The sequence below is a fragment of the Photinus pyralis genome, unplaced genomic scaffold (genome assembly GCF_008802855.1).
Source record: "Photinus pyralis isolate 1611_PpyrPB1 unplaced genomic scaffold, Ppyr1.3 Ppyr1.4_LG5, whole genome shotgun sequence".
In the NCBI taxonomy this organism is placed as follows: Eukaryota; Metazoa; Arthropoda; class Insecta; order Coleoptera; family Lampyridae; genus Photinus; species Photinus pyralis.
The window spans coordinates 24,412,371-24,424,578 of NW_022170596.1; the positions used below are offsets into that span (position 1 = coordinate 24,412,371).

General features: G+C 35.4%; 1 protein-coding gene across 4 annotated transcripts; it reads right to left on the reverse strand.

Annotated features, from left to right (window-relative positions):
* Positions 1 to 5,064: 5,064 nt before the first annotated feature.
* On the reverse strand, positions 5,065 to 9,458 carry LOC116171780 (neprilysin-2-like). Of its 4 annotated transcripts, none has more exons than XM_031488777.1 (9): positions 9,440 to 9,458; positions 7,914 to 8,371; positions 7,063 to 7,215; positions 6,751 to 7,001; positions 6,576 to 6,701; positions 6,291 to 6,531; positions 6,068 to 6,245; positions 5,765 to 6,015; positions 5,065 to 5,707 (listed from the first exon to the last, which is right to left on the reverse strand). In XM_031488777.1, the coding sequence occupies exons 1-9, from the start codon at positions 9,441 to 9,443 to the stop codon at positions 5,360 to 5,362; spliced, it is 2,010 nt and encodes a 669-aa protein (XP_031344637.1). In that variant the 5' UTR covers positions 9,444 to 9,458; the 3' UTR covers positions 5,065 to 5,359. The 4 variants fall into 4 exon arrangements, with proteins under 4 accessions (XP_031344637.1, XP_031344635.1, XP_031344636.1 ...); XM_031488775.1 differs by lacking the exon at positions 9,440 to 9,458 and adding an exon at positions 9,343 to 9,431 and having other exon boundaries at positions 7,914 to 8,493; XM_031488776.1 differs by lacking the exon at positions 9,440 to 9,458 and adding an exon at positions 9,343 to 9,431 and having other exon boundaries at positions 6,291 to 6,513; positions 7,914 to 8,499.
* Between the last annotated feature and the right edge of the window lie 2,750 nt (positions 9,459 to 12,208).

The following is a 12,208-nucleotide window of genomic DNA, read 5'->3' on the forward strand; positions in this document are numbered from 1 at the left end:
CTACCACCGTTTTAGATTTCCTACTAAGTACATATTTATATTCTGTGCGACTAGCATCGCAAACAGTATTATTGATTGTTGTTTGCAACATTGATGCTTGCGTCCTCTTTGTTGTTTCTCAAAATCATTTTGTCATCCATAAATGTTTTGCATCAATCCAATTTATTCTTATTGGTTCTACAGGACAAAATTCGTAAGCCCAAATCTGTAAACTACCAGATTAAGATCCTAAACCCTAAGGGAATAATGGATGGTATTATACCGAACAAACCATAAGTATAATACTCATATTATTCGTAGATATAGTATATTAAGTATTAAGGTCAGTTGTAGGTGTATACTTTACCGATTGAGGATAATAATTGCAAACCGAGAGCGCAGCTCGAGGTTTGCAATATTATCCGAAATTGGTTAAGCACCTACTGGCCGTGGTGCTTACGCTATTTTTTGCACGATCAATTTATTATTGATATAAACTAAATTCGAATGTATCAATGTGGTAGCATCACAATGGGTTCAGTAATTTTTTGTGGGTTGCTACAGTTACGTTTCTGTTTTTGAAAACAAAACAACACGTACGCGAAACGTGGTTTGGTTGAGACAGTGAACCATATATATATATGCAGTGAACATGAATGATTCAGAAGATTCCGAAATAGAAAATGCATGGAGTATTGGCTGCGCGTCGATTATTCCCGAAAAATCTAAAAGTAGATATGAAGCTGCATATGGTTCTTTCCTTAAATGGTGTGAAAGTAAATGTCAAACTGACATAAGTGAAAAAATTGTGTTAGCATATTTTGTTCAACGTAGTGAAGGATTGAAATCGCCATCAAGCTTATGGTGTGATTATTCCATGTTGAAAAGTATGATTTTTCTAAGAAGGGGTGTTGATATTTCAAAAAAGAACGTTGGATATCGGCCAAAAAAATCTAGCGTTTTTTCTAAAGCAGATTTCCATAAATTTCTTAGGGAAGCACCAGATGACACGTACTTGATGATAAAGGTAAGTAATGTACAGACTCCAGTCATTAATTTTAACATTAATATGTATACAGCTAGGCATGATGTTTGGCATGGCAGGACCATGCAGAAGAGATGAATTGTATAATATTACAATTAATGATGTACTTGATTGCGGAACATATATTACCGTTAAATTATTAACCACAAAAAAACTATACACAGAGGACGTTTTCCATTATAAATGATAAATTTGTCAACTATATGGAAATTTACCGTAAATATATAGCCATTGAATTAGAAAACTAATGGAGGGAACATAATCGTAGAGGGGGTAAGAATTTTTGTAGACGGAAGTTGCCACAGATAGAGGCCACTCGCGTGGATGGGTTCCCGTGAAGGTACATGTTGACCGACATTATTTGACATATGAAAACGCGGGTCCTGTCACTGTCAGTTTTCCACCAAATTCAAATTTTATTAAATTTGCCATTTTGAAGTACTTAATCATTTCGGATCGGTTTGTGCTCTGGTTTATATAAATAACTAACTGCCGCATAGTGTTTTTATCACACGCAATTTTGTGAATTGAGAATGATTAGCTGCGTATCATGCAAAATTTCTCATAAAGGGAAGAAACAGGGCATTTCCTTTCATCGGTAAGACATGTCATTTATCATGTTGTAGGCGAGGTTGTAGGTACCTAGTTTATGTTTCTTAGTTTTCCAAACGAACCAGTACTTCGAGCAAAATGGTTACCTAACATTTGTAAATATATCTCAAGAACAGCTCTCGAAATTTGCTTTTGTGCTCACAACGCTTCATTGACTGTGATTTCGACCAAACGTTGCACCGGAGAATGTTCATCAAATATCTCGTCAAATATGCAGTAGGTACTATCAAAACTTGTTTTTACAGCTAAACGTGTGAGTTTATAATATGGATATCAGGTGTAAGTTTTTTTACGAGTGCGGATACATTTTGAGACCAATAAACAATAAATTATTATTGAATATCTCTGCCGTTGTAATGAACCTGAGACCAACCAATCAATTGTAGCTATTGATCAACACAGTGAATTTAATAGGAGTTGTCAAGTTGTAGTGGCTACAGTAAACTGGCCTTAATTATACTACTGGAACACATCGATGTATATTTAGATTTGTAATCAATGATTATATTAAATCTGCATACTTTCCCATCCTTGTCTATTTTGCTTACTTTACCACGAGCATGTATTTTACTCCTTCTATACGTTTTTTTTTGTTATTATTCCTATTAGTGGAAAGAAAATTATATCTCTACGCCACTGAAGTGAGACACTAATGATAACGGAAGTGGTGTGGTACTTTAATCACAGTTAGAGGCCACTTTTGGTTCCCGTGGTCTACGTCTGGCCAAGCATTTAATTCCCTCCATTAGTTTTCTAACTCAATGTATATAGCTCTCAGACCGAAGAATATGCCGTCTCCAAAACTATTTGTATCGTACTGCAAAGGAAAATGTGCAAGACAAGTTATTGGAAGAAATCAAATTGGTACTTGGCCTTTTAAAATCGCTAGCTACTTGAAATTACCAAACCCCAAGAAATACACTGGACATTCTTTCCGTAGATCATCCGCTACCTTGCTAGCGGATGCAGGAATAGATATCATTGGATTAAAAAGGCACGGTGGATGGAAGAGCAGTAATGTTGCTGAAAGTTATGTCAATGAGTCATTAACTAACAAGATTGAAACCGCTCAGAAGATTTTATGTGGACCTCCAGGGAACCCTTCATTATCTTCGTTGCCATCAACAGAACCTGCTATTTCATACCGTACTAATTCAAATCCTCTGTCGACTGCTGACTGTCAAGAATCTGTAAACACCGTGTTTTCCAATTGCCTGTCTAATTCCCGAACTAATTTTTGTAACTTGACAAATTGTACATTTAACTTCTACATTAATAAAGAATAATTTGAATTTTGACACATATCCTACTTGTCGCATGTTACTATAACTGTCACTTGGTTGCTAAGCACGTTGCTATGATACACTTACCGCCCTAGGTTGGTAAGTGCACCTTACAGCCTTGAAAATGAATTAGTAAGTAGCCGACAATAACCGATCGTGCAAAAAACATATTTACATTCCCAATTTAATAATTACTCCTTCTGCTACTCTTTAGCCATTTATACAAATTTTTTATCAGTAAAGGAAGAAGAAGAAACTAAGAATCGGTGATCTCGACTTCAGACAAAGCATCGGTACCCTCAAAAAATGATTTACAAAGCAACGGTACTAATATCGGTATAACACAGCTAATGTGAAAGATAGTAATGGTTTCCAAGGGTTCGTAATATACTTGCAGTTAGGATTCCGGAACAAATATCTAAATCTCCAAGTACAAATCTGCAAGTAGGTCAATGTTGGCAGAATCAGGTGTTTAGTTACACCGAAGTGGCGGGTAAATTTGCCAAGTCGGTAATGCAGAACCAACCACGCCTCTTTTTTCACTCATTAAAATGGCGGGTCCATATAAAACTGGTAAATGATCCACGTGCTGCGTCGGTAATGCGTAAATATTCAAGTAGGTACGTCAAAAGGGTAATCCAAAAGAAATAACGATAAGAACTTAAAAGAACCTGACGAGAGAAAGGTGAGGAACTTAAAGGCAAAACGTGAGCAATAGTTAAGCAAATATATTTGTCTTAAGAAAAATATTCTGCATCATATAAGATAGACACCTCGAATTGGTTTAGCGCAAATCACAGATCTGTAAAAGCGGTTCGATGGAGTCACCAAGACATCACAGAGAAAGAGAGAACCACCCCAAAGATAAATATGCTAATGCCAAAACATTAATGCCTTAAGCAGGTAGATACGTAGTCAAAAAAGTAATGGTTACCAAGAGAGACTATCAAGTAATCAGTACGAAGGTAGAAACTGTATGGAAGGGGAAAAGAAATGCAACTGCGTTAGAAAGATAAACTTAAAGATTAGACACACCATGGACGACCTCGGATGGCGACACCAATAACTATGGCAATAAGAAATCTATAACACTAGGCAAAAGAACTCTACTACAAGAATAAACCTACCTAGAAGGCGTATGGAATATAAATAGAGTAAAATACTAAATCTAAACGAGAGTATATTTCGAATGTTTAAGCAGAAAAAAAACACGTTACAAGTGAACGGTGCCAGAGTTAAAAGTAGAACGTATGTTTTAGTTTTTTTGGAAACATTGGACTACTTTTTTGAATACAAGACTCTATATTGTAAAAGCACTTTGCGATTTGAGTGGCAGATAGTATGTTAGTGATAAGCCCTTGGAGGAACTACAACCTTACCACCTTCTCAAGGGCCGCTACTTTTTAAACAGGCTTCCACAGGCCTATAGTAGGTGATATAAACCCGATTCTGAATTTTCTATTGAAAATACCTACCGCATTAAGAATGAATGTCTTTCCAGCAGAAATGATTTTATAATACTGTACGATAAAAAATGAGTTGCTGTCGAGTCACCTTTGGACATACATAGGAACTCGTATTTAACTTGAACTTCCAAAGGGTACTCGACAGCAACTCATTTTTGATCGCCCGTTATATGTAAAAATATTACCTGTGTAATAATGATAATATATAATTACATATAGTATTTTTAATCACCTTATTTCTAAAACTGCAGGTTTTGGAGGTTCTTTTTAGAAAATAGGTACACTTGGCTATATATTGCCCCCCCCCCCCCCAAACAAATCCTACGCTTACAATAGTGAAACCAAATAATATGTGGACTGTATAGAACAATGGGGCACAGTTGGAAGAAGGAAGATTTTACTTTGTATGTTGAGGCTAGGCCGTTTTTGGACTAATTGCACCGTACTAATAGGGGCTAGAAAATTTGAATTATTCGCTCACAAATATTTAAGAGACTAAGTTGAACACAAAAAACATAATTCGAAATATAACCCAATTCCTTGCAAAAAATGGTCGCATATATCTTCATTCAACTCCTTCAACGAACGGTTTTAAGCCACCTGAGAGGGGCCATAAGAAGTGAGTTGTTTCGCAAAGATGAAACTACAATTTGGAACATTTTTATCAATTACTAGTTTGTAAATAGATTCGTTCATGCCCTAAACTTTATTTGACCATTATCTCCTGTACATATGGGCTTTGAAATATGATTTATAATATAATACAGTTAAGATATGTTCAACAGCTTAGCTTAGCACATTATTCTTGATTACTCAAAAGCCGAAGATATCGTAATATTATTCTTATATTCTTATTGCCTTTTACCGTAAGAAACAAAAATTAGTTAAATTAAACTAAATTAAATCCTAATTTCAATAGCACAATCTTGTAAGTAAAGAATGATTATGTCACTTAGTAAAATTATTGAAAACGCTTACAATGACCTCCAAACTTCGCACTTACCAACAGGGTTCATGTTACTTCCTATACGACAATTAAAATCTTTAGCAAAATAATCCGTATTACTTAGAGGCACATTTACTCTAAATTTGTAAGGAGGATGCTCATCGTTATGAATTTGCCGCTTTACCGAACTCGGTATCTGATTTGCACACCAACCATTCGCAGCCGAAATCCAAAATAATTGCCTATCGGTGTAGTTGAGAGCCGGAAGAAGTGGTTCCTTCCCATTACGCCGAACCCATTCATTGTATGCTAAATATGCATATCTCATACCCCCGTTATCTGCTATGTTTTCTCCTATGGTATTAAGACCGTTTAACTAAATCAATCACAAAAAAAATTCCGTTGATATCATGAGGATTTGTGACTAACATACATTTAATCCCAATTCGGGTACGGAATAGTTTCCATATTGATCAATCATGCACTGGACCTTTGTTTTGAACTTTTCTTTTGTAGATGATTCCCACCAATCTACCAATTTTCCATCTTTATCAAATGTTGAACCTTTGCCGCTGAATCCATGAGTTATTTCGTGTGCAATTACGTAACCTACTGCACCGTAGTTTATATAACGTGGCCTATTACTTTTCAAAATGATACTTTGCAATTGAGCAGCAGGCAGTTCTGACAATTTAATGATAAGTAAACATGCATGTCAGCAAGCAATATAACTTACCTATACTGTTTGCTCGAATGTGGTAGAATGCGTTAACTTCAAGAACTCTTTTCGCCCTGTCAACCCAATTGATTTCATTCACTGGCAGTACTATAACTAAACGTTTGACTTCAGCCTCATAAAGAAAGAGTTCAGTGCTCAATCTTATCTTTAGGAAGTTGTCGGATTCCACATGCAACTAAAAACTAATTCATAAAATGAAACACACAATCTTAATGTCAACCCCTTTATAATAGTCTTCCAATTTTTTGTCCGAGAGCAATTCATCTGGATACCCAACGTGAGACGACATGGCAGCCAATTTTTCTAAAGCATGAAGCTTTGTATCATTATCCATCCAGTCGGCGCCTTTTACATTTTTGGCAAATTCTTTTTTGATGTTGGAAACCATTTCCGTAACTTCTTGCTTGTTATCTTCGTGGAAATGTTTCCGAACATATAAAGCACTGATAGCAATTGGCATACTGATTGCCGAGGTTAAATCCGTTAAAAAATTGTCACTACTAACCTGTCTAAAGTTAAACTGACACATGTCGACCACCTGAAAGTTGAACACTCGTATTGCTCTAACTTTTCAGTAATGTAAGGTATCGATAATTCGACAACTTTCCACATAAGATAGTTGGCCAGTACTCTGAAATAGAAAGCTTCAATTCTGTTGTATAGGGGGCTGTTTATTAAACCTTTTTGGTGTATTATTAAGCAATTTTTCCAAATCTGAAAAGTAGATAGGATGTTCAAATATGATTTCCTGAGAAGCTTTAATGGTAATGTTGGGAATGTTTAGCACTGAATTCAAGTACTCCAACCAAGGAATATAAGGAACTATTTGTTGTAGTTCTGATACAGATATGCGATAGTACCTTAACCCTTTGAATGTATTATATTCAAAGCCTAAACTAAGGTTTCTTTGTTCTGGAATTGCGCTTGCCATCTATAAACGTATAGTTAAAATTGAACTGATGCATTTAACACTGTAACGCTCTCCACATTACCAGACTTAAATGATGCTCGAATTTTAATGATTCATTAAGCTCTCTTTCAGCCACTCCTTTTTTAGCACCTAAGACAGTAGCAACGTATACCATTTTATTAAGGTACGGTTTGAGATCACTTGTGTTTGAAAGGGATTCAGCTCCATGGCCTATCTGAAGAATAGATTAATACGTGAGAATAGGGTTGCCAGATGGCTCGGATTTTCCGGGATTGTCTCGGAAATAGCTGCATTGTCCCAGATCCCGGTTTTTCATATTAAATCCCGGGAAAAAATAACGAAACGTCGTAAATAAAAATTCCAAATTTACATTTGCCCAAATCCAAGCGACGATATTGCTCGAGCCAAAAGAAATAGCAATAAACCTCGACCGCGGGATTTTGACAATTACGTTAATACGTAGTTTATAGTGAACCAATTCAAACAATCGCGCCGCGCCCCTCAGTTATTCGATGCTGATTTACAACTTGTTTGTTCAATATATGTTGGTTTTTGTTCTACAAAGACGTGCGTTTGTTAAATTTCATTGATACACATTTTATTTTTTCTGATATTTTTATTAAAATCTTTTTTCTGTTGCGTTATTTTGTGCGTTAAAAAATGTAATGGGATTAATACGTTTGAAATTAAAAAAAATTAACTATAATAACGATAAAAAAGTAGCAGCAAAAAACAACAATTTTTTACCAAAATTTTATTATAAAAATTAGAAACGAGGTACCTACCCAATAAATTTTTGAATAAGGCATATTTTTACCGGTCTTAATTTGGGTTCACGGAGGAATGGTGTCTCGGAATTCAACGCAGTCAATGTGGCAACCCTTCGTGAGAGTTACAATATTATATACTTACATAGAGCGTAGTCAGTGAAGAATTCGTAATGTCTTTCGTAATTCTAACGCCAATTAAATAATTGACAGCATAACCTAAATTACGAAACTTGTAAACAGACTGTTTCCAATCAAATTTCTTCTGATTCCATTTTCGTCCTTTTAACACCGGCCATCCGCCTAGATCTTCTAAAATTGATTTTATGGTTGTCAAGCCATCTAGTTCAATAGCGGTTGTATTCATGCATGCTTGATACATCTTCTTAAGTAGCCGAAACGGTCGTGGTTCTTGTGCTTTAACGTTCTCTTCCAGTACTACCCTTAGCTGTTGTTGAACCAGATTTTCGGTTAATTCAACGTATGAAGTATCATCATTTGCTTGTTTGATAAAGTTTCCACATGCGAATTGATAAAAGTCATCGCATGGATCAACGCTTGCGTCTATATTGTCTAAAATACTCGAGGCTGCTTGAATACAGCCTGGAGTTAAACATAAGTTTGAGATTTGGTTGGAAGCTACATCTGTACCCACTAACGCAATATTTACAGCTACACTTAAAATTAGATATGTTTCCATACTTGTTCTTCTCTTTTACGGTGATCTATAGGCAAAACTAAAATTAGTTTTATCTCGAGGTATCTTGCGTTTTTAATTAAACTTATAATTATAACGTTCGATCAGATAACTTAACTACATAATAATAAAACCATAGGTGGTTAACTACAGTTTCACGCTTCTCTCGATTTCAAACATACTGAAATTATCAAAAATCTGTAAAAATGTGCAAAAATGCGTAAAGCCCTTTGGCCCATCCCATCGTTTCACCCCCATTCTAAATCCCCACTCCATATTGACACATAAATGACTTGGTAAGTCATATATAGACAAATGTTCCTCTCATTAACTGTTTTGAAGTGTTATTTTTATTCTTAGAAAGTGAACTTGTATCCCAATTAGAATTATTTAGAAGAAAACTTTATAAGCTTTTCACTGTTATTTTAAATGTTAGTATGAGATATCTATATTAGGCTCTTAAGTTAGCTGCAATTACCGAAATTTTGGTTAAGTAGACTTTCAACAGGAACAAACCCATTCAAATATCTCGAACAGTTAGTTATTCTTTATTAGTCCACAAACACCGAGAATAACCCAATTAATTCTTGACGCAAAACTGCACATATAAGTAAAGTTGAAATTTGTCGCTGGCTTTAAACTACCGTATAGTTATTGCATTATTGCGAGATAAACTATAGGTCAGGGAAACGTTATTCGCCTCTCAACGGTTATAGAGTACCTGAGAACAAATTTATTTTGGACGGGTTCTACTACGATACTTCAATTTCAGTGCAATTGAAATCTCGAAAAGAGAAAATTGATTGGCTAAAATTTAAAAGTTGCCCAGAATAGCTTTCAATTCTTAATAATTGTGATATGAAATTTCTATACATACCTCCTAGCCGTATGGCAAGAAATGGTTAGAAATGTCGTTTCCTATGAATGCACTGGCAATATTCACCTAAGTCAAAGTAATGTGTTAGGGTACTTACTCATTAGAAAAATGTTGGCATGCCAATCACTGCCTTTTGTATAGTTTCGCTTATGCTTTTTTTCACACATGCGTGGCATTCAGCTTTCGTGTCAGTCATATGGTCGATTAAGTTTAATTTCAATCGGACCCTATCGTTTTTTCATTAATTAAGGTGAATATGTGAAGGCGCTAATCAAAGCCCATTCTAAGTTAATTGACCATATATTATAGTAGCTACTAACTTTAGTTTATATGTATATTTTACGATCGGTTGGCATTGCCACCGTTTTAGATTTCCTACTAAGAACGCTCATCTGTATTCTGCACGACTAGCACCACATAGCGCTAGGTATTATAGATTTTATTATAAAACCTTATAACTTCCACGAGTGTAACATTGGATATTCTATTATCCCACAAACTCGAGTGCGCCGAGAGTAATCCAATTAATTCTGGACGCAAAACAGCATAATATGTACCTACGTAAAATTTTTGATTTGCTTTAAACTACCATTATGGTGTAAGGAATTACATAATTGGTGGAGGGGCATAATGAAGCAATAAGCCATACTGGCAGTGAAAAGAATCCTTTTCGAAAGATTGTCAAGTAAATGGGAACAAATTCACTATGGATAGGTTGTACTACAATAGTTCAACATCATTTCAATTGAATAACCGAAGAAAGGAAATTGAATGGTTAGAATTCAAAACTTGTCCAAGCAAGTTAAGTAATTTTAAATTTTTAAGTGTTACTAACTTCATAAGGACGATAGTTGTGGTCGAAATTGTCATCCATACCTGGCCAGAAATTATCACAAATGTCGTTTCTTATAAATGCACTGGAAATATTAATAGGTTAGGGTACTATAGTTTAAAAAAAAATGGATGCAATACTTTTTTATAGGTTTCAGCTTTCGTGCCAAATATGGTCGATTAAGTTTAATTTGAATCGTACCGTATCGTTTTCTCATTAAATTTATAACAATATGTTTACTGATCAACAGGAATACGTGATTGTGTCAATGAACTCTGTGTTAATTAACCACTATAGTATGTACTAACTTTAATTTATGTATATTTTACGATTAGTTGGCATCACCACCGTTCAGAGCCGTCTCATGACATTTTGGAGATGCTAAATGTTAGTACAGGGATGGTTAGGTATCCTATTCTCGGGGGTACCTCTACGTAGAAGGGGGGTCCCGAAAAGTTTGGAAAATATCTTTACAGACGCTATTTTATGCATTTGCCAGTCAATTTATCACACTCACATACCAAGCTTTTGTTTTAGATCTAAGATGCCCCTTAACACTTTGTCAATAATACTCTCCATGAGTTGACAACACCGTGGTTTTTAGTAGGTAAAACCCTCTCAATCAAATGAGGTGTACTGTGCAGCCAATGGCATAACAATTTCTTCAAACTCAAGTAGTGTTCTATGAGCCGTAAAATCTCTGCCCTTGGGGGCGGGGGGCAATTTTCCTCTTTCGTGGATCCGTGCCTACCACCGTTTCAGATTTCCTACTAAGTACATATTTATTATTCTGTGCGACTAGCATCGCAAACAGTTTATTGATTTTTTGTTTGCAACATTGATGCTTGCGTCCTGTTTGTTGTTTCTTAAAATCATTTTGTCATCCATAAATGTTTTGCATCAATCCAATTTATTCTTATTGGTTCTACAGGACAAAATTCATAAGCCCAAATCTATAAACTACCAGATTAAAATCCTAAACCCTAAGGGAATAATAGATGGTATTATACCGAACAAACCATAAGTATAATACTCACATTATATGGTCGTAGATAATAGTACATTATATATCAAGGTAGAGAAGTCCACTATTATTGCCTGAGCACCAAGATTACATCTCGAGGCGCTTGCGCCAAGGGGTGTAAGGTGCGAAGGCAATAATAGACTTCTCTACCGTGGTATATATACTATTTTTTTCACTACTAGCACTTGAAATCCTCTAAATGAACATATTTTATTGATAAGAGAGTGAACGGTTGGACAGATTTTTTTGTTTCTTAATTTAACATGTCAATCAAGTACGTGGAAGTACAAGTCAAACAGGCCGTATTTTGTTCTGTCATTGAGATTTTTCAAAGAGTAATTTGGTTCGAATTTTTTCAAAATGTGATAATTTTAGGTATGTAATTTCTCTGGAAATTGCGAATGGTGGCAATTATTCGTTTTAGAGAACTTGTCTAAACGTTTATTGAGCGAAATTTCGGGTTGTGTTTTCTAAAAGTGACAGCGTGACAGTTCTCATTATTGACTACTAGGTGACTTCTTTAGGTGATCAACTAAATTACCAAACTATTACGGTCACGGAAAAGATTTGTATCAAGAAATCCCATTTTTTCCATAGTTTTCAAATATGCTATGGCAAACGATTTCAAGTGCAGCGTTGGTAGCGAAAGACGCCCTCCAATGTAGGGAAAAACACCCCTGAACTAAACCATGATGACCGTATAAAAATTTTTCATAAAAAATTCCTCTTTTTGTCAGTACTTTAAAATATATCCTGGCAGACGATATTAAGTGTAGCTTTTAATAGTGGCAGACGTCTTAGAAGTTAAAAAATTTAGGTATAGTAAATCCCAGCGAGTGCGAGCGTGTGAGAGATAAGCGCGCGAGAGCATAACGAACAGAGATAGCGATAGGATACTGACTACTGAGATCTTTCAAACCATTTGATTCTAAACTTCTGATTCACATAGTTCCATCCACTTCAATCAAACGGATTGTAGAAACTCAGACATTTTTCGGTGGCATTCGCCC

Excerpts from the sequence above, each read along its gene's own strand:
- LOC116171780 (XM_031488775.1), bottom strand. The coding sequence starts at position 8,468 with ATGGAAACATATCTAATTTTAAGTGTAGCTGTAAATATTGCGTTAGTG. Across the intron at positions 7,216-7,913 it reads CTTCACTGACTACGCTCTAT|ATAGGCCATGGAGCTGAATC; the intron begins GTAAGTATATAA and ends TCTATTCTTCAG. Across the intron at positions 7,002-7,062 it reads TCGAGCATCATTTAAGTCTG|ATGGCAAGCGCAATTCCAGA; the intron begins GTAATGTGGAGA and ends ATACGTTTATAG.